This window comes from Jatropha curcas, chromosome 9 (genome assembly GCF_041381405.1).
Source record: "Jatropha curcas cultivar XTBG-Jc1 chromosome 9, XTBG_Jcur_1.0, whole genome shotgun sequence".
Lineage (NCBI taxonomy): Eukaryota > Viridiplantae > Streptophyta > Magnoliopsida > Malpighiales > Euphorbiaceae > Jatropha > Jatropha curcas.
The window spans coordinates 7943549-7970938 of record NC_143159.1 but is presented as its reverse complement, the minus strand read 5'-3'; the positions used below and the strand labels follow the sequence as shown (position 1 = coordinate 7970938).

The following is a 27390-nucleotide window of genomic DNA, read 5'->3' as shown; positions in this document are numbered from 1 at the left end:
TTCAGAAGGGTAACACTATTTCTAAGGAAGAAGATGCACAGTAGATTAGAATTTAATTTTTTTAGTAATTTTAATTTCAAAATGATCATTTGTGAAACACCCCGAATTTTTATTTTTGAAAACTTTCGAATTTTTAATAAATCAAAAATCTCGATTTTCAACTAATGGGCTATATATATACCAAACAATCTCAATTCGAGCCCAAAATTTTACAAGTTGGGCCCAAGCCCAAATAAAATGTCGAAAAGAAATTTTGAATCGTAAACGGTTAAAATTTTTGAGAAATAATACGAAACCCGTAATTTAACCTATTATGAATATATATAAATTCATTATCCTAAAATCAAATATTGTTACTATAAATAATTTTATAATTATTGAGTAAATGGAGAAAATATTACGAAACCGAACTAAACGGTTAAAATAAATTGAATTAGGCCCGAAAATCAGTTTAATTTGTCGAGAACCACCCAAATAATCCGAAAACCGAGGGAAAAAAACTTGAAAATCAAACAAAATGAGACTAAACCACTAAATCGGACCAAACCGGTTTGAATCGAACCGGAATGGCCTAGAGTTTGCTAGAAACCGCCTTACTTTTTTTTCTTTTCTTTCTCTTCTCCTTCTTCAGGCGCGCGACAGCCTCCCTCCACCCTCTCCCTCCGTTTCCGGCCACCGCTCGACTAGAGCGAGATGGCGATCGTCTCCGCTAGAGCTCCTGGTCCATTTTCCGACCTCCTTCCACACTGGCAGAGTCTCCAGTGATGCGAAGTGGGACTGTCTCCATCGGCAGTTCTCCTTCTTCGATCTCCGGCGAGATCGAGCAATTCCGGCGACGTCAACACAAAAGGCAGGCGTCGATCGAGTCACCTCCACCTTGTGAGTGTTTCTCCTCCATTAATTCCGGCTACAACGCTTGAAATAGCGAAATCACCATTAATGGCGGCACCAAGCTACTGTCGGGACTAATTCAGCCAAATGGAGGGCCAACCTCGCACAACCGACATAAAAAACGGACTCCTCGATGAAATTTGAGTGGGGTGGCGTGAAGAAGGGTCAATTCTGGGTGGCCCCAACTTTTCCGGCCACCGTGGACGGCGGCGGCGGCGGCGGTCCGGCGAGTCTCCGATGAGGTGCCAGGGACAGAATGTTCCTCTCTTCGCGAGGATCGTGGAATCGTCGCTCAATTTCAATTGGTACGTTCTAAGACCAATTTCCTATTTTTGGTCTAAATTCTAAACTTAGTAATCATTAGTCAATTAAATTGAAAATTTGAATGAATTGATTCATACATCATATATGAGCTAGGTTGAGAATGACCTATTTTGATGAACAACAACTATTCTGAATAATTGCGAACATTTAGATAAACTAGTTATAAGAATTGATATATATATATATATATATCTATATACATAAGGGCGAGTCGAGTTATTTAGTAAATGTATTCATTAAATTATAATACTGTGTTATCTAACGGTGGATAATTCAAATTATAGGGGAGTTACTGCCGAAATTTCGTTAGAACTTAAACTAATTTTAATTAATAACATAATTAAAAAGTTTATTTAGATTAATTCTATAACCTAATGCATAATAAATAGAGTGCTCTAATTATTTATTTATTTTCCTTATTATTCATTTAATTATTTAAGTATTTAATTATTTTCATTGTTATTGTTTATTATTATCATTTATTTTATTGTTGTTTATTGTTAATGGTGTTTGTTTAATTATTTAATTGCAATTGAAAATGGATGTCCAATTGTGCATTGCATTACGATGTTCAACTGATCAATATGTCTGCATTTGATTGCAATGTTTGATTAATTGTGTTGTAAAAATGCTATGCTTTGTTTGTGTGGAATTGGGATGAAGTAGACCACCATGGGTTTGTGAGGACGGTCTGTGATATGGATCCTGAATACGATATGATACTTGACCGTCGGCCGGGAAAATGGGAGATCGGCACCCCCTTGTGCACCTGATGATATAGATTATATGGGGATTTACAGGATGGTTTCTTGTTGTTGCGCACCTGATAATCTAGATTTGATTGTAGCCCGCAGGGTGGCCTCCTGTTGTGAGCACTTGATGATCTAGATTGGATGGAGACCACCGGGTTGCCTCCTGTTGATATGGAAAATAAACGAGAGAGTGGAAAAACAGTGAGAGGACTGGTCAGTGAGGATTAGACTAGTTGGCTGTATGGAGGATCGGCTCCTTGGTGCACATGTACGAGAGGGCGAGCCATGTGTGAGGACGGCTCGTTGGGGTTTCAGGTGGTGCCACTGACTAATTACCACTTGCTTGATTACTTGAAGGTGACATTACGTGTGAGTGCTGGTATGTGCCATTTGTGTGACTGGCTGCGTGAGCATATAACTAGTCGGATGACTAGATTGAAATGTTTACATATTTGTGTGACTGCGTGTGTTGTGCAATAATTATTTCCTTAGAAAACTCACATGTCTTATTTGATTTTTCAGGAAGTAAGTTTTTCTTTAATCCGATTTAGGCTATGTTTCTTCTGCGCAGGGCAATAGAGAAATTTTTCTAGTTCCATAATTATTTTACTATGTAATTATGTGTATAAAAAGCCATGTATAGCAAACAGTTAATGACTCTGCAGTTGTAAGATTTACATATATTTAGTTGTGTATTAACATAGACAAATTAATCCTGTAAGCCGATATTAGAATGTGATGTATTGTAAATTGGGCTCGACCTTTGGAATGCTGTAGGAGATAAACTTGTGCCGAGAAATAATAAAATATTGAGGTTTATTTTTCATAATCATATGGGCTGAATGTTGAAATTTATACCGAGATAATAGATTCTAGTGTTTCAGGCTGACTACGGGCCTCAGAGGCTTTAAGCTTACTTGGGCCCTAGTGCCGGTCCGACCCATGGAATCGGGTTGTGACAATTTGCTATCAGTTGCATGTGATTTTATTTTGAATAAATAAAAGCACGATCTTAATATATTAGTTAACTCTTGTTTGGAATAAATCAATTCCACAAATTTGTTTGGAATTCATTTATAAATCTAATTTTTGTATTTGGTATTAAAAAAATGAAAAAAAAAAACAATTTTATGAATTCAATTCTATGAATTTGAATATAATTAAATCAAATTCTAGGTAAAAATATAAAATTTCTAAATGAATTATACATATTTAAATAACTAAAGACTTTAGGAAAAAACTATCTATTATTCTAATTTTCTAAAATTATTATGCTAAGGGTATTTAAAAAAATAAAAGCAAATTAATTTTTAATTTTGCCAACATAAAAAATTCATTTATAAATAAATTTTGAAAAAAAAAAATACCTATACAGATCCATAACCCTCTTATGGACCAAACTAATAAAATTAAGAATACGTATAAAAAATATTATGGTATAACAAAATTAGTGAATTTGAAAAAATATATTTCGAATAAAATTAGGTGATTTTTAAAGTTTATCGATTAATAAAAAAACATGAGAGAACTCTCTTTCTCTCAAAATCTAAAACCTAAAAACTCTCGTTTCTTCTTTCACAAGTGGCCACTGGTGGTCATCGCTTTCTTTTTTTTTTTTTTGTCTGTTTTCGAATCTGAGTTATTGTCGCCTATACATCGGAATTATTGTTACCCATATTTTGAAATTTTGTTCTCAAATTTAATTGTGAATTATTGTTATTATTGTTATGATGATTTTGTTTAGTATCTTTTATTATTTGGATAGTTATGTAAAAAGAAGTGCAGATCTCCTCTACAATAGAATGAAGAAAATTGAAGGTAATCAGATCGAAATTATAGAAAGATTATGGATTCGAACAATGACCATGAATAGCCACTAAGTGGAATAAGCGATCGTCTATGACATAAATATTATGCTCTATCAACTTGATGAGATACTTCAAATCAAAATTGTGTTTTTTTATTCTTTGTATAAATGACTTATTATTAGACTTCCTATACAAAAATATAAAAATATACTAATTTATATCTCATATCTGTATACAGTTTTTAATTAACAAAATGTCTAGTTTGATTTTTTTTTCAAAAAAAAAAAAAAAAATCATACTTTGTCCCTTTTTTTTTTTTCTAATTGTATGATCAGAAATATCATCGTTTCAATAAGAATCCTTAATTTCATTAGTTTGATGCTAGTAAGTTTTTCCTATAGAATTTATCTAGAATGTATTTGTATAAATTACACGTTTTGAATTCATTTATATAAAATAGAGTGTAAATATTCACTATAATCCATTGTTAAATTTTTTACACTATAACTTTTGTTTAATATTTTTTTTGGTAATATAACCACAGTATCCGAAAAGCCCACTGGATTCTGAGTACATCTAGTTCGAGTACTGTATGACCTATAACAATTTTCATACTTAAAGCTCGATCTCGAGACTTTTAGTTAAAGGGAAAGGAGTCTCAACCACTCATTTTGTTTAATTATTTTTTAAATTAAAGAGAGGAAATATTTTTATAAATATTTTATATTTTAAATAATTTTTATTAATTAAAAATACTAAAAAAATTAAGTTTTTCGAAAAATTGAAAAATTTTTTTTATTCATTTTGAAAAAATTTTTAATTAGATTCAGGCATCAGCTATAAATTCATCTATTAAAATAAAGCCACATCAGCGCTTTTTTTTTAGTCCACATTGATGACTCCTAAACCAACACAATTATGTTTTTTTATCTTTAATCAAATTGAAAGAATTAACCAGAAAATAAACTAGAGAAAAGTAAGTTGTTGATTTGATTTTATTTCATTAGATAAGTCTACCTAAAATTTCTAGTGCTGTGTGTAAACCTGTGAATTATGAATTTATGAGGCCTGTGTTTTGGGCGAATCGAAATTTGAAACTGATCTTTAATTTCCACTAACTGTTTAAAACGCCATCGTTTCCTCTCCCATCTTTTGTTCCTCCTGTCTAGTTGCCAAATGACAAGCAGTCTTCTCCTCCTTCAGCGCAGTTACTGAAAGAAATCAATTCTCGCACCAAAACGCAGCACATGGGAAGCTTAAACAACAGAGCAAGAATCTTCACAGCTCACCAGCAAGCTCCACCTTGCACCCGTATACACCAGATCGGTGCTCTTCTCCTTGTCGCCGCTACCTTCTTCATCACCCGCCTTTCCGACCAGTCATTTTCCACCTGCAATCCTTATTCATCCTTCAACCACGACCTCACATCACAATCGCAAAGTCTCATCCATGTAACTGACGGTGGATCTCTATGGTGGCCGCAGAGAGGTTATGGTACTCATCTGTCTCTGAAGATCTACGTCTATGAAGAAGATGAGATTGACGGATTGAATCAGCTCCTTCGTGGCAGAGACGGAAAAATCTCCGCCGACGCTTGCGTTAAAGGCCAATGGGGCACTCAGGTAATTCGATTTTTCAGAAATTTATTATAATGGATGCATATAATTAGAATTGGCTGTTCGAGGCATTGTTAATGGTACATTATAATAATATGATAGTTATAGGTTAAGATACACAGGCTGCTTCTAAAATCAAGATTTAGAACGAGAAAGAAAGAAGAAGCTGATTTGTTCTTCGTTCCGGCTTATGTTAAATGTGTTCGAATGATGGGAGGACTTAATGATAAAGAGATTAACCAGACTTATGTCAAGGTAAAGATCTGCAATTCCTTTTTGAACAAATATTTGGTAGTTGAATTCTTTTTTAATTTAAGTTTAACATTTTGTAATTTTAGGTTCTAAGTCAAATGCCATATTTTAGACGATCTGGAGGCCGTGACCACGTATTTGTCTTCCCCAGGTGTGTAATCCTTATGTGTTTCAGGTGGATGGTTGTTAGATGAGTAATTTAACTGTTGATTGAAACTTTTAAATCAATAGATAGAATTTAGATAGCAATTACAAAGATTTTCCTCAGAAACATTAAATGGAAATAACTTCTCATCTTTTGAATTTTTTTTTATCAGTTTCCATTTCTTGTGGTATGATTCTGGATTGGAAACAGTTGTTACTTTGGTGTTTTATGCTTGATAGAATGGGGAAAAAAATATTGTTGTTGGTTTTGTTACAGGAGGAGAGGTTGTGAATATTGGTGGCATAGTCGACTTATCACTCATGATAAATGCCTTTTATTTCGTTTTATTTGATTTAATTTTATTCTTCTTCTGCAAGTTCTATATGTAGTGATAAATGTGGAAGATTTTGCTTACAGAAAAAGATGTAAGTTTGTTTTTCTGATGTCCGATGATGGAACCGCTTGTTTGCTTTAGATTTTTCCATTTACAGATAAGTTCAGGGTAGAGAGAAAACTGGAAGACAGAGAGTTTATGTGATGATTACTTGTGATCAAAGGTGGAGAGGTGGATGTTTTCTTTGTCATTTGTTGTTTTAATGGTTGAACGAGTGCGCTAAGCACATTACTACTTTTAAATTTGTTTTGTATACATGATTTTAGTCCATTTTACAAGCTTTTCTTGTCTCTGATGCATCCATGCATGTTTTTGCTCAATTGCAGTGGTGCAGGAGCTCATTTATTTAGATCTTGGGCAACATACATAAATCGTTCCGTAATTCTTACTCCTGAGGTATCATAATTACTTCTGGACATGTTTAATTTAGTTAAGCTTTTGCCTTTTCATAGTATTTACTTTTTAGTGTTTTTTATTTATTTATTTTTTCGGGGTGGTGGGGATGCCAGAAATCATAGTGTGGATCCAATTTGGCCCTTCAAGTTACTTGCGTATTGATCCTGGGTAGTGGGGTGGAAAGCACGTTATATACGAGTTTTTTCCTCTAAACCAGAAATTAGTTTCATAGTCTTTGAACTTCTCATTTAAGTATTAATTCACTCAGATTTTTCTCATATTGTACTAGTTAGTTTACTATCAAATGGAAAAACTATCTGCACTATCTTATTTATATTTGTGTTATCTCATCACAGGCTGCAAATTTGTTGTCCTAATCTTTGCTTTAGTGTGTCTTAAAAGCACACTAATTAATCTTGATACTAGTTGGTTGTTAATTACTTCAATGGAGTCTCTTTTTTTAGCTATCCATATGTTTGCCCTCCTTTTACTCTATTTTGAAGCCAAGTGTTTGACTTAGTGAATGCTGTTTGTGCGTTAGTGTAGGGGGATCGGACTGATAAGAGAGACATAAGTGCTTTTAATACATGGAAAGATATCATCATTCCTGGCAATGTTGAAGATGGAATGACCAAAAGGCAAACCACCGTGGTTCAACCTTTGCCATTATCAAAGAGGAAGTACTTGGCAAATTATTTAGGTCGTGCACAAGGAAAAATTGGTCGTCTTAAATTAATAGAGCTTGCCAAACAATATCCAGATAAGGTATGTTCTTATGTGAGTGACTTCTTGATAGTCGGGAAGAGATTTTCTCCATGTAAAGAAATTTTAGTTGATTTAGTTGAGGTATCAATACAGACTTAAGCTGCAGCACACACTTAAGCATGAATAAGTTTCTGTTTCCATCCTTTATTTCTCCTTCTGGAAAAGGACTATGGTGCATACAAATTTAAAATGTTCAAATTTACCTGAGTATTTGAAGTAAAATTAGGATTCATAAAATTACTACTACCCTCATTTGATGAATGGTGATGGTTTGTTTGGTTCGAAGTTTTTTTTTGAAGAACATGTATCTGCTATACATGTTTTACTGAATTGGTATTGTATTTTTTAACTGCATGCGATGTTTGTGATATTGATATGCGATTGAACTGCAAGTCCTGTTCATATCAATCTTGTAGTTTTGTAATGCTTGTCATTAATACTTGTTTATGAAGTGATATAGCATATGCACCATGACGTTGTGAACAGTTGGAATCTCCAGAATTGAAGTTTAGTGGCCCCGACAAACTTGGAAGGATAGAATATTTTCAACACCTGAGGAATGCCAAATTCTGCCTTGCTCCACGTGGAGAGTCTTCTTGGACACTTCGCTTTTATGAGTCCTTTTTTGTGGTATATATCTCTATCTGTGTTGCATTCACACACACAAATAAAAGGCTAGTTGAAATGATGTTATATTTTTATTGAACAGGAGTGTGTTCCAGTTATATTATCAGATGAAGCAGAGTTTCCGTTCCAAAATGTGATTGACTACACCCAGTTTTCAATCAAATGGCCATCTACTCGAATAGGTTCTGAACTTTTGTACTACCTAGAATCAATACCAGGTAAATGTCTATGGACTACTTTTATCAATAGCCGAACTGCCTTTCATCATGCAATTGAACTTTGGTCTTGTGTTTCAGATAAAGATATAGAAAGAATGATAGTCAGTGGGAGACAAATTAGGTGTTTATGGGTATACGCCCCAGAATCTGAACTTTGTTCTGCAACACAAGGAATAATGTGGGAGCTTCAGCGAAAAGTAAGGCTATTCCACCAATCAGCTGAGACATTCTGGTTGCACAATCGAACTATTGTGAACAGAAACTTGGTCGAATTCTCTAGTTGGAAGCCTCCCGTGCCTTTACCATAGTTGTCCTTCAAAGACTTCTGCTTACATCTTACCTGTATATCTGGGTATACACTTCCAATTCTTTAATTTTGCTTGTAATCTTTCTATATATTTTGACTATTGCCACTGATTCACAGGTTCTAAAACACTTTCTGCTTACCTTTTTAGGCAATTAAATGTGTGTATAGGCACCCAGTCAGTGTACGCTAGAGAAATTGTTAATGATCATACCAACGAAGTTTTGCTGAATTACATATTTGCTGATTCAGTTTCATGAGCCACTTTTATTGGCTTTGTTGGTTTTAACACTATTTCTCCTGTATGTCGGTCGGCTTATGTGGTATTCGGCCCAATGGGCTATACATGCACAGATAACCAGAAACTTTCTTGAAAATCTCAAAGATAACTAGATAATTGATTAGTATTAATTTTTTAGATTGATTGACTTAAGTTCAAATAAACCAAATAATTCATTTTATGAGTTTTAACTTTTTTATCCAATTATTCACATCTACCCTCTCAATAATTGCTATGAAACTTGTATTTCAAAATTGAATGGATTTTCATGAAATAAGTTCTCAACGGAATGCTTCAGTGGTGAAGGATTGAGATTTTGGCCTCTGGTGGTGATGGATTGAATATATATATATATATATATATATATATATATGTTTTTTTTTTTTTTCTCTCGAAGTTGTTCCTTTGCAACCTTTTCTATGGCCCTTGAAATAAATCTGGATCTGGTTAATGAACCATTCTTAAGGGAATGACCGAAGTTATTTATTTCCCATTATTTTCAGACAGGCCAAAATTCTTAAATCACTCTTATCTCAAAGTTCTTTTTGGCTAGAAAAAAGCTGGTTCCAACTTGTTCGATAAGAAAAAGCTCCTTCAAGTTCATTTGATGAGGAAAAAAACTTCACCATTCGAATTCTTTAGATAAGTTTAACAAGCAAGAGTTCTTCCAAAAAAAAAAAAAAAAAAAAAAGGCTTCATCATTCAAACTCGTTCCATAAGTTCAACAAGGGCTCGAATTTTAGGATAATGCTTGCGAGCTAGCTTGGTTGATAAGCCACAATATTTTTATAATTTTTACTATAAACTGAGTTCAACGAAACTCACTCAGGCTTTGAAACTCTGAATTGAACTCCACCTCGAATGTATGGTTAACGAGACAAGGATCCAGCTCGGTATTCGCTAGGCTCGGGTCCGTTTCCTCCGTTTGAGGCTATAAATTTACTCGGTGCTTTAGATCATTTAAAAGGTGTATCTTGGCATAAAAAACCAAGCCACGTGTAAGGCTACAATTGCAGATTTTTTTAAATAGATTCTAAACTACGCACTGCTATTGTACCACGCCAACAAAATACCAATGCTCAGTCTCTATTAATTTCTAGACAATTCTTTTAGCACCAATTTGTAGCTAGCTCAATTCAATCTTGGCTTTCTAAGAACAAAAAATAAAACGAAAACAAGAATAGCAACTCCATTTTCCTACTCTTTGATCTGGTGGGGATAAAGCGGATACTGATACTCATTTCTCTACCACTGTTTTAAGTGGAGAAGATGGGAACTACCTTATTCCCTATTTGTAGTTTTCCTTGGAGATGTAATCACCAACAAATAGTACCTTCAAGAACCAAAGCAACTGCAGAGCCAAGAGATGGCGGATTTTTTGATGGAGAAAATGAGAAATTGTCTGGCTTTTCCAAGAGGTCAGTTCTGGTTTCTGGGCTTTCTTTGCTTTCTTCTTCAGTTTTGGGATTTCCAAGAGATGGATTAGCAGTTGTGAAACAAGGCCTTTTAGCAGGGAGAATCCCTGGTTTATCTGAACCAGATGAACAAGGTTAGTTTTCATACTTCTATACCTTTATTTGCAATTTTACTATTCTTTTCCCCTGTAATAAAATCGAAGTGCAATTGAAAATACCGTTAAAATATTTTTGTTTTTTTCAAGGGTGTGTTATTGATTGACAGGAAACATAGCTATGATTCTTACTATTCAATAATTCCATTTAATACTCATAAGGCCTAATTGTATGATAATAATTTTATAAGGTGTTTACAACAAAGAATATTTAGTGCATCCAGTGCTTATGCACTTCCTTGTTCAAATTCATGTGGGATCCGTCTTTCATAATTTCTTGTAGATCCCATATAAACATGAGTCCATGGTGCACTATATTCATCTGCGTTGGATGCACTCAATAATCATCGTTTCAAGCAGGCCTCATGGATAGACTGCTAATTGATTATAAAGTGAATAGTTAACTTCATTATCCAAAATATGCTCAGACAGGCTGGAGAACATACCGTAGGCCGGATGATAAATCTGGAGGCCATGGTGTTGGATGGAGTCCAATTATCCCTTACTCCTTTTCAGTGCCTCAAGATTGGGAAGAGGTAATAATCATCTATTCATCTCTGCACAACTGAAAACCGTGTTAAATTATTTAACTTAATTCAAGCTGTTAAAGACTTGAGAGGTTCTCATTTTGTTTCCTCCCAAACCAATTTGGTAATTCAATCAGTAATGGTATTATTGCATATATTGTTATTCTACCATTTGTCCTTATAACAGGTTCCAGTATCCATCGCTGATCTTGGTGGTACAGAGATTGACTTGAGATTTGCCAGCTCCAAGGAGGGACGTCTGTCCGTCATTGTGGCACCTGTTCTTAGATTTGCAGACAGTGAGTTTATTTCCTTTATAGCATTCTCCTATTAGACCAAAACTCAGTAACCTCACTAATCCATATTCATTTGCGGCCGTGTTATAATTCATATAGATCTGGGAGATAATGCAACAATTGAGCGTATTGGACCTCCAGAGAAAGTAATCAGTGCATTTGGACCGGAAGTAATTGGAGACAATGTAGAAGGAAAGGTTATAAGCATGAATGTAGCAGAACATTCTGGAAGAATGTATTACCAGTATGAGCTAGAGCCACCTCATGCACTGATCACTGCAACTGCTGCTGGAAATCGCTTCTACTTGTTCAGTGTAATGGGGAGCGGTAAGGAGATAGAAAAGAACTCTTCTATGAACTTCTAGCATACAATAAGAAGCACTAATTATAGTTCCTATGATTATTGTAGGTCTTCAATGGAAGAGGCACTACAAAGATTTGAAAAGAATAGCAGAATCTTTTCGTGTTGTCTAGTCAAGTTCTTTTGTCAATTGTGAGATAGGCAAAGTAGTTCGCTTTTTTCGTTCTTCCTCCCTGATAATGTAAATTTTTTGCAAGAACAACGCACAGGTAGGAGGAAGCATTTGCAGAAAAATTAGTTCCCATTTAATATCTCTGTTCATTTACAAGAAAATTTGAGAAATGTTCTGTAGATATTAACAATATATATATATATATATATATATAGCCTATTCAAGTTATATACTAAAATATACTTAACCAACATTTTGAACTTTACCTCTAAAGATATTGGTCTCCATTGACAAGCATAACTGAACTGCGTCCAGGAGTCTTTAGAAATCCTTTGTTCTCCATAACCACTCTCATCCTTTCAGCCTTCTCCCAACTATCAGAAGCAGCATATATATTTGAGAGGAGCACATAATGTGGATCATTGTCAGAATCAATGGTGCAATCTTGTCTAGTCACATCATCTATCACCTTTTGCACCATATCCATATCCATATGAACTCGACAAGCACCAAGCAAAGCACCCCAAACTGCATCATTCGGTATCATTGGCATTCTCTTAATCAAAGTATAGGCATCTTGTAGTCTTCCTGCACGCCCAAGAAGATCAACCATGCAGCCATAATGCTTAATTTTTGCTACTAACCCACGCTCTTCTATTTTAGGGAAAATATCTAAACCTTCATCGACAAAACCCCCATGCGCACAAGCTGAAAGAACAGATAGAAATGTTATCTCATCAGGTTTCTCATTTGACTCTTCCATCCTCCTGAAAAATTCAAGAGCTTCTTTGCACTGCCCATGAATGGCAAAACCTGATATCATAGCATTCCAACAGGCATTGTTTTTTATGGTCATTCCTTCAAAGATTAATCTTGCATTAGCTAAATCACCACATTTTGCATACATGTCAACTAATGCATTCATAACAAACTGATTCAGCTTTATCCGTTTATCATACACCATTTGGTGAACATCTTTACCAACATCCAGTAGACCTAGCTGAGCACAAGCAGATAATACACTCACAATTGTTATTTCATCAGGTTCAAAGCCATCAGCTTGCATTTTTCCAAATGCTTCCATGGCTTCCTCACAAAATCCATTTTGTGCATAGCCACAAATCAAAGAGTTCCAATTTACCAAATTCCTATCCGGAATTTTATCAAAAATAGTTTTAGCTTCCTTTACATTACCTATCTTGCAATACCCAGAAATCACTGATGACCATACAAAGAAATTCCTCTCTGGCATTTTTTCAAAAAGTATTCTTGCATCTATCATTTGTCCTTTGCTTGCATAGCCATCAACCATTACAGTCCATGTCACCACATTCTTCAACTGAGATGGTACCTGGTCAAAAAAGCACCTAGCAGTAACCAAATCTCCAGTCCTAGCGAACCCATCAATTATCTCAATCCAAGTCACTGCCGTTTTTGTAGACATTTTCTCAAACAAAACTGACGCAGATTTCATATCTCCATTCCTAACATATCCACCAATCATTGCATTCCACGTTACAGCATTTCTATCAGGCATAAAATCAAACACTTTACGTGAATTATATAGATCCCTGCATTTCGCATACATGTCAATCAATGAAGTTCCAATTAGCAGATCAAAATCCACCCCATTTTTTATGGCCTCACCATGTAAACATTTCCCATATTTTACAACAGAGGTAGAAGCGCAGGCCTTGAGAATCAAAGGGACTAACCCCAATATGTAAGTTCCTTTGTATCGAATTTGCTTATATATAACAAAGGCTTCCTTATGTGATCCTTGAGATAAGTGTTTCCTTATAAGGCAAGACCAAGTGTGCTGGTTTTTATGGTTTTGATGGGTATTACGTTGGTTCTGTTGTTGAGGATAGTGTAGGCTTTTGTTAGTTTCATTTCTCATAATCTCGCTTGTTTTGCAGCCCGTAATTTGGAGGGAATTTGGTGACTTGTGGGACATGTCTCACGAAAACTACCTACTTTTAAATAATCGTTTTGGTACTTATTAAGAAGACGAGTTCTATAAGTAATCATTTGAAGCAATAAAGATGGTGTCGTGGTTTGCGGTGAGATTGTGAGGTTGGGTTTTGATCTCTCTTGTGTTTGTCCAAAATATCCTTTTGGATTTTTATGATATACACGGGGCATTAAGTTAGGACTCTCAAGTGTTTGAGGAAACGCCGAGAGAGTTCCGGTTTTATGGAATTAATAATTGGATTGTGTGTCAAATCACCGATTCACGAGGTTGAATGTGCAATTGGGTTTGTTTGATTAAATGCCCCGGACAACATTGTTATAACGTGTGGCCCATCTTTCGTAATTTCAAATGTTCTGCACTTGATAACTTTCATATACTTTCATACTCAAATGTTTTGAGTATGAGATGCATCTTTCTACGTGCACTTCCGAGACTCTAAGAGAGGGTGTGTTTGGTTAGCGTTTGATAATTATTAACTCTTGAGATGGAGAGGTCAGATTGCACCTGAATGGCTTCTTTTTATACATTTATTTGTCTACAAATATACAAACTTTATTTGCATTTTGTTGATGCTTGATAAGTCATGGAAATAAAGGTATTGGAAGGGTCTGAATCGGTTAATCTGCGATGCAGTAGTTGTTTCGATATGATTTGATATAAAAATTGAAAGATCTAAAAATTGGATCGAACTAGAAAAATCAAAAATGGCAAAATCGATATGGACTGGGTTGAGTGTTGCACGGTGCTGTTTTTACCACAAAAAAAAAAAAAAAAAAAAAAAACTACAACCCCAAAAGGAGGTTGTTGCACAAAATTTATATTACTGCATAAATAATAACATCACCACGTTTATAATTGATGTCCGACAAGTTTCACCAGGCGTTGTTGTCGTAGATACTGAAGGATGGGCTGAATTTGTTGTAGCTTTGTTTAGGAAGATCTTTGTGGAGAGCAGTGTTTTGAAATGGTGAAGATAGAGGTTTACTAAACTGGAAAATTTAACCGGATTCAATATAGTTCAACCGGTTTTATATATAATATTTTAAAATATATTTATTAAATAAATTGAAAGTATAGGATAAAAAAACTTTGATATCAAATAAAAAAAAAACATTCTCAAATTTGGCTTTTATAAAAATAATAAAAAAGTTAGTAAATAATTTTAAACAAAAATAATAAAATATGACTAAATTTAATTTAATAAAAAAGCAATTAATATAATATTATTTTTCACATTTGCTTTTTTTTTTTTCAGAATTAAAAAAATAAATTATTATGTGTGTTAGTCATTGATTCGTCGGCTGGGGCCACCGGTCAATTGTTGACATCCTCAACCCATGATAGCAAGAGCCCCGCCCTGAGGAAACCTAAAAGTGGGCTAAGTTCCTCGAGAGTCAATATTTAAACATCATAGATAACAAAATGTGATCATGCAAAGCATTTACTATCAGGCCACCACACCAAGTGGTATTTCGCTTTAAAGTTGAAAATTTTAATTATTTTGATTAATATAATACAAATTTGGTTTTAGAAATAAAGATGTCCTAAAACTAAGAAAATCAATGAGCCCAATTGCTAATAGGTCCAATTTTTTTAAAAAGACACAATTTGAGAAAAAATCCAAATTTTGAATCGATCCAGTTCAACAGTTTTTGGTCGATTTACATTTGATTTTTATCGGTTTATGCCGGTTTTTAAAGCTATCTATTTTTCTATATAATTCAGATTGGACCTTTATCTGATCCCGATTAAACAGGTCGAATCGGCCAATCCATTTCGATTTTTTTTTTCAAAGCAATGGTCAAAAGTTTTGAGTTTTTGTTCATGATATTTGATCGCTGGATAGGGTGGCCGGTGCCCGGTGATAGAGATTGGACAAAGGAATGGAGATGTATTTGTTAAAATCAATGATTTTTTCCACGTTGAAGCGTGTGGACAGAGGTGTAGCCAGAAAATTGATCAAGGGGCCCAAATTAAAAAATATTATTAAAGCAAATAAAACACGTGTAAAACTCTCTTGAAAAATTTTAAGTTTTTTTTATTGCTAATACAATAATAAAAGTTAAAGATCCTTAATTATAAAAAAAATTCCAATTTACATAAAACTTGTCATTTTATACACGAAAAACATTCACATTGGCTTTACAATCTGTTCTGTTGCTGAGAATATTTTGAAGGGTAAAGAGAAAAGACTCTAAAATTTTTAATATATTTTTATCCACTATGTCCCTAAACTTTCATTTGTCAATTTTAAATCCTTCAATTTTAATTTGGAAAATAGTTAGCCTTTTCTTAACAGACTTAACAGCATTAACGAAAAAAAAAAAAAAAAAGAGGTCCAAATATGAGCTAACACGTGAAATTTTTTTAAAGAAATGGAAAACTTAATTTTGACATGTAGAATAATAAATAAATAAATAAATAAATAATTAGATGCAAATTATACAAGAAATTTTATATTGCAAAAGTTTAATTAATAAATTTTATACTTCTTCATTCTTAATTTTTTAAAAAGAAACAAAGATGAGTGAACAATTGAAGTATTTAATAATTTATCACAAAAATAGCTATTTAGTTGGCTATTTATTGTATCTTTGTTTCTTTAAAAAAAAAATTAGAAATGCTGGAATCTAAAATTTATTAAATAAATTTTTGCAACACGTTTCTACATAATTTTGTACTTATTTATTCTTATCTTTCCTTTTTTTTTTATTTTATATGTAAAAATTCGAATTTTTACTTTTTAAAAAAATACAATTTCACATGTTAGCTTATAATGGGTCGATTTTTTTTCCTTTAACTATCATTAAGTCCCTGTTAAAAAGATTAACTTTTTACCAAAATTAAAGTTAAAAGAGTTATTTCAGAAAAAAAAAAAGGTTAAAAGACTTAAAATTGATTAATAAAAATTTAAAGGCACAATAAGCAAAACTCTACAAGTTCAAGGGCCAATTTATATATTTTGCCAAAAAAATTAGATATTTATTTTTTTTTTTAGCTTCAAGGAGGCCCATTGCACCCCTTGGCCCTAAGCTACATCCGTCCCTGCGTGTGGGAGAAGGGTCGCACCGCCGTGGAAGGAGGCGTTAATTTTGTGTGGCTGGGAATGAAGCCGATGGCGCTGATGATTTTCAAGCAGTGTTTGCTGGGAAATGTTCAAGTCAGAAGGTCCAAATTTGTTTTGGTTTTTGTAGCCTTTGTTTGTATCATCATGCTATAAAAGTAGGGCTACGTGCCTTTCACTCGACCCCTTGGCCTCTCTCTTTTGTATAATTAACATAAATAATCCATAATCCATTTATTTGCACAAATTTTTTTTATTTAATGGTCTGATTATTATTATTATTATTATATAAAATTTATTATTATTATTATTATTAATACTTGATGATGAATGTAAAATATTTTTTTTTCTATAAAATTTTTTCTTGACTATTTTTCAATTTTTTACAAATTAAAATAAAAAATCTTATTAAATCAAATTGATCCAATTCATTTGTGATTCAGTCGTCATATATCGGTCCTATGTTCGGTCCGATTTAAAAACATTAGCTAAACACAATAGCTATTAACCGCTATTTAATTATCCACGAGTCCACAACATCTATCGATAATTTGAAATCGGTGAACTAAACAGGCCTTCAGACTTCATAATGCCGTGATAGACATGTTTGCAAAATGTGGATGCGTAAAAAGTGCAAAAACAGTTTTCAATCGAATGACCAGGAGATGATAATTTAATGGACAATCATAACTCTGGATTCAAAGATCATCCACTTGGAGCCAAACGCTGTCGCTTGGGCCATGTTTCTAGACAGTGACCGAGCTAGGAATCAAAATTAGGTGGCGAAAAGAAATTTCAAAAGTTCAGCGGAGGCGAAATTGAAAAAAAATGCTATTTTAGGGGTAAAAATAAGAAAAGTTTAATATTTTACGGGTGTTTCTTTTTTAAAAAATTTTTGTTGGGGGGCCGGAGTCCACCTCTAGACTCCCCTAGCTCCGTCAGTGTTATTAGGTTCTCGAAAGATTCATGGGAATACTAAGCTGTTATATTTGGTAATCGAACAATTACGGATCAGAGGCCTTCAAAACCTGTCTATCCAATCCAATATTCATCTCAAATATGAACGCATCAAGCTTTTGCATGGCAATGAGACTGCAGGGAATAAAAACTTTGTTTGGTCCAGAAAACAAGCGTTGTTTTCGTTTCTTTCTCTTTATTTTTTGTTGCTACCCGTTCTATTTCTGCAGTTAGCATTATAAACAAAGGGTCAAAAGACAGAGCTTTGTCTTCTCTAACTTCCTCAACGTTTTTTCTGTTACATGAATGCTTGAGCACAATAATATAGATAGATACATACATTCAGTCATTTTCACATTTTGAAGTTCTGCTCTTACGGCAATGACTTGCAATTATGACAGTATTCTTTTTCTTTTTGTTTTTTATGCAGGGGGATCATAACATATATACGCAGCTAATATATACTTGGTATACGTGGACGAAAAGGATGATATAGCACGACTGATCAAAATCTTTCAGCATCAGATCTTCTGAAGGAAAGTGATGGCCTAGTAAGCATTTTATTGCTGTCCAATCCTACTCAGTAATACAGGAAAAACATGGTTTAGGTGAAATTTGCAAATGGCAAATAATCTGTTGCCAGGTTTTCATTTCAACTAACATAAACAGAAGCATATAAACTTTTTCACAAAGTGGATTCCTTGGTCTATAGTTCTTGGTAGTTTTTTTTGACTTTCCTTCTATGTTTTGGGTTCTGTGTCTGATAGGAAGCATTATAATCAACACATAATTGGAATTTTTCATTACTAATAATAAAGATAGAAGTAAACTGTGCCATTATTGTTGAAAATGTTGTTTTGTGGTTGATGGATAAGATGCTTAACTAATCAACAATGGTGTCCACATGAATTAATGGGTTCTGGTAATAATCCGAATCATCCTGTTTGTATGGGAAGAAAATAACTGAAATTAATAACTAGATTAGAAAGGAAATGCATAAACAATAACATGTTTTCTTTTCATTTGTAGCTTTTTGCTCTATGGTCACCAAAGTGAAAATTAGATGCTCAAAATATGATGGGTTTGGGTCAAGCTGATAGTTCATTGCCAGTAGTGCTTTCTGCTTCTGCAAAATATAAACATCGGTCTGCGCATGGGTTTATTCAACCATGATATTATTATTTGTTTAATTACAAAAGTTCACTTGAGATTAATTTGCCTTGATATAGACTTTGGTTCCTATTCTTCTGAGATTAGCACTTTTAGTCCTTCTAAAATATATTATTACCATCAAGAATTTATAGGAGCAAAGTGCAATAGATTTTAACATGAAAAGATTAAAGTGCAATCTAATTAAAAAGTTTACGGACCAAACTTGGACAACAATTATTTAAGAATTAAATTGTCGGATTATGAACAAATTTGAAGGACTAAAATTATAAATTCTGGAACAATAAGGACCAAAGTGCATTTTTGGGATGAAACCTTTTGTTCATATGAGAGTTTATGATAGAGGAGATAGATACTAGCAAGAAAAAGAGTATTCAACCATTAGGCTATACATTAGCCCAACAGCTTCAACTATTGATCTCTGGTTTGTGATGTTTAAGGCAATGTTTTTTACTTTTGACTGCTTTTAGATGAAGGGAAATTTCGACAGGCATGCAACCATATAAACGACTAGAACCACTAGATACTACTGAACAGAAAGAAGAAAGCACTTAGAAGAATACGGTATTTTTGGTCTCAAAACCTTTTCGTGAGGTCAACCAGTACAAGATTACAAGCTGCACATTTGGTATGCAATTGCCAAAGAATAATGGAAGAGGTGTTGTGAGATTACAGCAAGTACTTTCTAAGCATTTGCAAATTGGAATATAGTGATAGATGTTACAATATGATTTGTTTGCTATTACTTTTACGTAGTGGAAGTACGTGTAATTGTCCAATTGAGGTCCCAATTTATTAGCTAAATACAGTGAAAAGATTCTTAATGCTTTTACATGTCTTTTGATGATTTTTCATCCCTAGTTCTTTTGTTTTTCTCTTGGAGATTAAATCAATCAATTAATCATACTTGAACAATCCATTATGAAACTTAATTCCTCTTTATCTCTGATAAAAGATTTTCCTTTGTTGCGAATCTCTTAAATTCTTAATTCCGACATAAATAATTTCTTTATCTAGGAAGTAATTTAAGAGTTTATTTGACATTGAGTTGAAACAGTTTTTTATTTTTTGATATTAATCACATATCCATAATCCACTTAGTTAATACTAAATCGTACTCGCGCCGGATAAAGTTAAAATGTTTTCTTAGAAAAACACTAGCCTTGTAGACGTCATTTAATTCTTGAAACTTTTATGACTAGAACATATGAAATTTACGGTATTAAAAAAACTTCTAATTCTAATCAAATATTGTCAATGTAATATTTTTCTCTACAATATCTTAAGGAACAAGTACCAAACAAACTTTCACTGTATTGTGTGAAAATCGACTGTTGATATATCGAAGCTGCAGATTTTCTACAGGTCAATGACAATGACAAAGACACAGTAGTTAACTACTTGTAATGATATGATATGATGCTTGCTCGGTTACTTGTATCTGATTCTCATTATCTAACTTCTGTTCAAATAAAAAAATGTTTATATTATTAATTAAATTTTGTTACGGAATTTCTTACTGACAATGAGATTAGAAGAAGTCAGAAAGGTACCCAATGTCGGTCCTGTAGAAAAGCATAAATTCTAATACAGGTTGAAACCTTTTCTTTCTTTTTTTTACAGGTCGCTATCTGCAACATTATTGGGGCATGAAGGTGGGATTTTGAAGATCCAACAAGAGCATTTCTTTTGGAACTAAAAACAGTGAATGAGTACTTGTTATGGAAAGAAAGGTTTAACACTCAAAAAAAGAGTTGGTTTTCTTGCATAAATTCTTGAACTTGACATGTGATTAGAAATCATACCAGCATGCCTCACTTTCGGTGACAAAGAAATGTGGAACAAAAAGGAAAAGAGAAGTTCTATTGTAGTTGAAGGTTGGCAAGTTTGTCTCAAAGTTTTTTAGCTTTTCTGTTATCAATTTATATTCTTTGCCAAACTGGAATAGTTGTGTTATCTAGAATTCACATGTGTTGTTCCAAGAAAAAATAATAATAATAATAATGATTCAATACGTGTAATGTGCAAAAGATTTTGTTCATCGAGCATGTATAATACAATTCACTAACGATATTAAGTATTATAAATATGCATATAGATCAGAACCAAATCAGAAGAATTGTTTATATATTTTTAAATAATAAAACTAAAATAAAAAAATGATATTAAATCTTTCCACTTGAAGATGATGTTCGTCTTGACAAATGATGTAAACATTCACAATAGCAATTAGTCTTTTAATTGATTTGAAAAAAAAAATAATTTCTCTGCATCTTCTATATCTAGATTGTTTTCTAAAAATTTATAGGATATGCCGTATACAAAAGAGTTCGTGTCACTATATATTAATAATATTAATGGAAGAACATGCTTCATTTATTGAAAATTCACGTATTCAAATTAAGATATGATTTTGTAAATCAAAAAACGAAATATCATTTATCATTATTTAATAACGAAAAACACCAATTATAGAAACAAAATAACAATAAAAATAAATAAATCTTTTGTAAGAAAAAAAAAAGGTCAGTATTACAAGAATCAATTTTGGTTGTCACATTCTTATTAATATAAGTAGAATCAGACAATAGCGAGAGTAATATGCAAATTGTAGGTTTCTTCTTATTTAAGCATTTTAAATTGATTCTATAGATTTTTAATGATGCTTATCTGCTTGAGAATTATTTTTTGAACGGACCACCAAAATTACGTAGAAGAATTGGAAGAATTTAGCAAATTTAGATTTAAAAAAAAAAAAAAAAAGAAATTGAAATTACATGTCATTTAGATACTAAAATCCCTAAATAGTGTCAATTAACCGTCCATACAATTTAAATTAAACTCATGTCATTTTAATATTTGCAATGTAATCTCGTAATACCAATAAATTTCTAATTCCATAAAAATTGAAATTCAAATCGCAATTTTCAAATTTCACCTTATACTTACAATTTTATCTTACAATGCCAATTCTAATTACCACATACAGACATTAATGTAATTGCACATCCTACTGGGATGCTACAACCCCTATATAGTACCAAATTGATTATATTATATGTTAGAAATTAGAATTGTTATGTTTTATTCTTTGTCTCTGCGTCATATATTGTTTGTAATATAAATACTGAAGATACTATTGTATATATGAGCATTACACAAATAATAAAATTACCCTTTTTAAGTTTTTGCTCTCGATTGCTCTGATATCTCTAGCATTTCCATCTTCATGGTGTCAGAGCTGTACAATTACAATTCTTTTTTTGTTTTCTATTAATCCCACCATTGAATCTTCATTTTTCTAACTTAATTCCCTTTTTGAGACTTCCGCATCGATTAAATACTCAATCTACAAAGGACATATAAGGGCGGCGAACTAGCTAGCTCATTGATTAATACTAATCTTTTAGCATTAGTTAATCTAAGCTCAAATAAGCATATATCATCTATTTTCACATCATGAGATCTTATCTCTACCCTTTTCATTTCTAATATTTCTTTATGAATGATACTAGTTTTCGTTCACGGACTAAAGCGATGAGAATTATTTTAGGAACTAAGTCCAAATTAGAGTTTATAGATGCGAAAATTAAAGTACTTGAAAACATTTAGATAAAATTTGAACAATGACAATTTTATGGTAACTTGGTGGATCTTGAATACAACTTCTAAAGATTTGGTAAAAGCATTTCTGTATACTACTGCTGCACATTAATTATACCAAATCATGTTGTTTCTACTGCAATTTCATCACATAATTCCAATGAACTTTTAATTCCAAAAAAAAAAAAAAAATTGAAATTTAGACCTTAATTTTAATTCAAATTTTACCTTCTACTTGCAATTTTATCTACCTTTCAATTACCTTCCAGCATTTTTCCCTCCAAAATTGTTTGAGGGTGATAAAGTACTTTAACCACGACACTAAGTGGTTTTGGTGGTAATGATTCAAATCATTATTGATCCAAATGGCATCACCTTTTAAATAATTAAAATAATACGTTGCAAATTAATTGTTTTAGTAGTTGTCAAATGTTTTAATAGCATGTAACTGTTAACTGTTTGAGTAGCTTTTCATGAAACATTAAAAGCTAAACGTTATATAAGTTAATTTTTTTACAAAACGTTACTCTAACTTCTAAATGCTATTACCGAACAACTTTTTAAGTAGCGTTTAGTATTTTGACTGGAGTCGTTGCCCAATACAATCAATAGGTTGAATCAAGTAACTGAAAATTAAAAAGGAAATTTCCTGCAAATAATAGTGCATGGAGTGGCACGTTGATGTGCTAAAATCTGAGTCTGCAACAACTGTTGGTGAGAGCAAGGAACTAATACAATTGTCGCCAACTTATAGCGGTTTTCAGCAAATGTTGTATAGATTATAATATTGCTCGATCTTGTCATGTGCAATGGAGTTCTAATTTGTAACTGAAAAGTTAGACATTTGTCATTTATACGAAATATATAACTTACATATGAGTACCCGAAAAGTCAGTCTATTCAATGATTCTTTAATTTTATAGGATCTGGACACATTCATAATTTGTATTATTTTCAATTAAAATTATGTCCAGAGTATATGTATGTTACGATGGTCAAGAGCTTCAACCTATTCGTCATCTTTATCTGTAAATGAGCTTTCTATTTCTAGGGTTTTTTCCAATTCAATTAGTGATTAGGTGAGAGGGAGAGGATAAAAGAGTACTTAAATATTTAAATCTTTCACGTTCTCTGTTTTTTCAATCAACGTGACACTCGACATCGCATGCTGACTGATGCCGAGTCAGCAACACGCAAATTAGAATGTGAGATCGAGTCATCCTATAGTGAATTTTAACAGTTCACATATACGGATTTCATATACAATATTTGCAACTAATTATAATTGTTATCAATTCAAAGAAAAACATAGTTATTATGCTTTTTTTTCTTCAAAAAATTCTTTCCTATAATAAAGATATTCTCATCCAAGCACTTGACTTTATAATATGTTGCTTGCCAAAAATAATATATTAATTAGAGGCATAATTACTTGATGATTGGAAGGGCCATTGTTTTCAAAAATAAAATATAAAGGACGATACATTCTACCATAACATAGAATTAAAAATTCTACATAGTCACATGAAACATATCTAACTACTATTTTTTTTTTTTTTTTAAATGTAATTACAACTATTAAATGACTTTTCTTCTGTTTTGATATATATTGGAAATCTTGAACTTTAATCTTTATTCCACCTAAATTAAATATCTTATTGTGTAGTTTAAGCCAGCTTTCATTTGATTTGTAATTTGTAAGTCAAAACTTTAAAGAGGATATATGAAACCAAAAGAAATTCTTATAATCCTAACCATAATTCCCCTTCTAGATTGATCAAACAGTAATATTCTTTTACAAACCAATAATTATTTTTATTTTTACAAACCAAAAACATAATCCTTTTGTTTGAAAAGCAAGCTTATATCTCTTATCAAAATGTGGACAATTTGCACACCGTTACATTTGAATCCTTCGACTGGGCATTCAATGTGATAGAAACTGTTGGATAATAGAAATTTCCTTTATATATTTTTACAGAAACTGTTGGATTTGTGTATCACATGAGCTTTAAATTCGAAGAAGAAAAACAATCACAATATGCCATATTTGTGTGTGTAATCTAACCTAATCTATTAGTTAGAATATGTCTCTATATACAAAAAACAATCACTTTCCAAACAGGAGTAAAAGCATATTTGGCTACGTGTTTGAAACTTTCATATCCATGCAAAGGTAACCTATTTCATAGGGAACCAATTAAACCTTGGCTAAGAACAAATAACTTGTTAATTAAAATAATCAAAGAAGAAGAGTAAACCTCATAAGTTCTAGATGGTTGAAAATTTTATTTGTCTAAATTCGGTCTATGAAAAGTAATTTGTTCAATTGAAACGGAATAGAAAGGAAATCAAATTAATTATATTTTATATATTTTTAAAATATAGATATGCTTTTTTTAATAGATAAAAAATATATCTCATCAAGTTAAAATAATAAATCTCTATAGAAATAAATTAGAAATCGTACTCTAGTTTTTCACACATATACAATAATTATATATTAGGTGGACAATGTTAATATCTCTGTAAAATAGATTTAGCTATTTATAGATTAACAACATTATCGGCAAACGTTATTAGACCCTAATTATCAAAATGTTGCCTAATTATCAAACCGAATCGATCATATTGAAGAACCAAGTAAATTTAATCGAAAAGCCAATTTAATAAAAGAAAAATAAACTGGAAATAATTTTAAAAAAATTATATTTTCATTAATTCGATTATAAATCAAATCTAGATAAGTCTATTAGTTTATTATATTCCACTAGAGAATGCAAGAACAAGAATCATATTAGATAGTGTTTGGTCGTATCCTCTCTATTGACCCTATAAATGCTTTAGCACTTTATATATGTGTGGCTTGGCCTTGCTGTTAGATACCCATATGATATGACACACAATCCCTTTTCTTCAGGGCAATTCACATTCATCTCCATTTCTCAATTATCCATTTCATGCAAATTAATTACAGTACGTCCCTACCTAGTCTAAATCTGGCCCCCATGAAATGGATGTTTTAAATGGATGTTTCTATTGTTGTTGTGATTTTACGTATCTTAAGTGAAATAAATGACAAAAATTTAAAATTATTTTTTACGTTTCATCCAAATTTAGTTTTTGAGAGAAAATTAGAATTAAATCATTCTAATTAAGCATATGACACCTAATAAACCAAAATTCAACCTAATCAAACATAAATAATTAAGCCAACTTAGAGTTGAAAGTTCCAAATATGGCATGCAATCATGCATGGAATTTCTACTTGAAAGGAACTATAGTTATAGTAGCTTAATTTACATATAGTAGCTTAATTAATAGAAGTTAAAAAATGAATTCCAAAGTAGTAATAATAATAAAATAACTTAAAATCTTATAAATAAGTAACTATTGAAGCTTAATTTTACTATATAAATTTTTTCTTTTATACTACAGGTATTTCCATCCCACTGAACTAAAACTAAATCATTCTCGCACCTAGTCGGCCCATTAAGAAATAAATGATAAAAGGAGAAGAATGTCGAATCACTCATCATTATAAAATTTGATATCATATCAAAATTCATACTCCTGTAAATACATGGATTTATAAATCATCATTAAAAGAAAAGGTGAAGTAGGTAGTGCTATTAATTGAAGTATATCTGTTTTGATAGTGTTGAAGACACTTGTTTTGTGGCTGAAATTCCTGCTAATTTTAACTGGGATCCAACAGTACTTCTATTAATAGTGGCCACTCGAAATTAATATAAACAACTAAACATTCTAAAATAGTGCTATAATTAATACTATATATATATAAACCCCACATGATTCACATGATCTTCAACATTTCACTTAAACCCAATTTGTCAAATGAACCATTCTTGATTATAAATTGAAACAAAACAATAGTGTTAGCTAGTTATAGCTAGCTAGATTACTTAGTAAAATTTAAAATTTTTTCTGTGTAAATTAGTGTAATTTTTTTTTTTAATTTTGCCCTTTTAATTCAAAAAAATTATTTTTGATTCCTATATATAACTTTCAGTCCTAGCTCTATTACCGAATATATTATTATTGATTGGTTAAAATTGAACGTTTGAGTATCGTTGTGGTTTGATACAAGTCAAAAGATGTGTCAGAAAACTTCTAGTTGGTCGAATTTTGTAGTTTAGTACAAAAAATATTATGGAGGACCATGCCTAATTGACATTCACACATATTACATCACGTATATATCTGCTGGATAACAGTACATTTTTTGTGGTTTCTGTTGAAACCAAATTTCAAGCATCACTTCACTTGGCAGAAAACTTCCTACTTATATATTGCATATATTGCATGAAAAAATTGTAGCTTTTACAACGAGAGAAACGACAATGAAAAGTTTTCCTGTCATTTCACAGACTATTGTGGAAAAGATTCCTTCAGATTTTAAACAACAGAAAAGATAAATGTGTTCATGGGGAAGCCAGCTGACATCATAACGTGGTACAAACAATTGACTTGCACTTTAATTGGATGGAAGTGTTTTTTCGAAGAACGAAAACAATTGTAGGAAATATTTAGGGAAATGTATTTTTATTTATTTAGGAAAAGGAGAGGAAAATATTCAAGAAAATTTTCTTATATTTCCCTTATTCTTTACTTTGATTCACATGTTTTAAATTTTTCTAATTTGAAAAGAAAGTGAGAATTTTATTCATTTTTATTAAATTACCTAAATGCCTTAATTAATTGAAATTTTAACCCTTTTTTAAATATTTTATTATTTAAGTGAGGACATAATAGTGAATTTCAATAATAATATTTTCTTTGTTCTAAAATTTTTTACTTTACAAACGAAAAAAAATAACTTTATTTTCTTTCTTTCATTATATCCAAACACAATATTGTAAAATAACTATGGAAAGAAAGTTAACATTTTATTATTATTTTTCTTCCTCCAAGATTTTTTTTTTTTTTTCCTTTCCTTTCCAAACAAATGCTTAGTGTCAC

At 32.0% G+C, this 27390-nt stretch overlaps 3 protein-coding genes across 6 annotated transcripts; 2 read left to right on the top strand and 1 right to left on the bottom strand.

The window, feature by feature from the left end:
* Positions 1–4836: 4836 nt before the first annotated feature.
* LOC105629167 (Exostosin family protein) lies at positions 4837–8724 on the top strand. Its single transcript, XM_012210702.4, has 8 exons — positions 4837–5397; positions 5500–5646; positions 5730–5794; positions 6509–6578; positions 7125–7343; positions 7830–7973; positions 8053–8188; positions 8267–8724. The coding sequence occupies exons 1-8, from the start codon at positions 5023–5025 to the stop codon at positions 8494–8496; spliced, it is 1386 nt and encodes a 461-aa protein (XP_012066092.1). The 5' UTR covers positions 4837–5022; the 3' UTR covers positions 8497–8724.
* Positions 8725–9710: 986 nt separating this feature from the next.
* On the bottom strand, positions 9711–13595 carry LOC105629205 (Pentatricopeptide repeat (PPR-like) superfamily protein). Of its 4 annotated transcripts, none has more exons than XR_016322503.1 (3): positions 11039–11179; positions 10789–10907; positions 9711–10303 (listed from the first exon to the last, which is right to left on the bottom strand). XR_016322503.1 is itself a non-coding variant. In XM_012210749.4 (3 exons), exon 1 carries the CDS (start codon positions 13593–13595, stop codon positions 11907–11909), a length of 1689 nt encoding a protein of 562 aa, XP_012066139.2. In that variant the 3' UTR covers positions 9711–10303; positions 10789–10907; positions 11905–11906. The 4 variants fall into 4 exon arrangements, 2 of the variants coding, with proteins under 2 accessions (XP_012066139.2, XP_020533037.1); XR_005178504.2 differs by having other exon boundaries at positions 10789–10899; positions 11039–11175; XM_012210749.4 differs by lacking the exon at positions 11039–11179 and adding an exon at positions 11905–13595.
* LOC105629168 (thylakoid lumenal protein (Mog1/PsbP/DUF1795-like photosystem II reaction center PsbP family protein)) lies at positions 10042–11866 on the top strand. The gene is made up of 5 exons (XM_012210704.4): positions 10042–10321; positions 10775–10878; positions 11057–11168; positions 11265–11492; positions 11575–11866. Exons 1-5 carry the CDS (start codon positions 10042–10044, stop codon positions 11637–11639), a joined length of 789 nt encoding a protein of 262 aa, XP_012066094.1. The 3' UTR covers positions 11640–11866.
* Positions 13596–27390: the final 13795 nt, after the last annotated feature.

Bases quoted from the DNA above. Each gene is read 5' to 3' on its own strand.
- LOC105629205 (XM_012210749.4), bottom strand. From the start codon at position 13,595: ATGTCCCACAAGTCACCAAATTCCCTCCAAATTACGGGCTGCAAAACA.
- LOC105629168 (XM_012210704.4), top strand. From the start codon at position 10,042: ATGGGAACTACCTTATTCCCTATTTGTAGTTTTCCTTGGAGATGTAAT. The intron at 11,169-11,264 runs GTGAGTTTATTT...TAATTCATATAG, and splicing joins TGTTCTTAGATTTGCAGACA to ATCTGGGAGATAATGCAACA. The intron at 11,493-11,574 runs GTAAGGAGATAG...TGATTATTGTAG, and splicing joins GTTCAGTGTAATGGGGAGCG to GTCTTCAATGGAAGAGGCAC.
- LOC105629167 (XM_012210702.4), top strand. From the start codon at position 5,023: ATGGGAAGCTTAAACAACAGAGCAAGAATCTTCACAGCTCACCAGCAA. The intron at 5,398-5,499 runs GTAATTCGATTT...TGATAGTTATAG, and splicing joins AAGGCCAATGGGGCACTCAG to GTTAAGATACACAGGCTGCT. The intron at 7,344-7,829 runs GTATGTTCTTAT...CGTTGTGAACAG, and splicing joins CCAAACAATATCCAGATAAG to TTGGAATCTCCAGAATTGAA.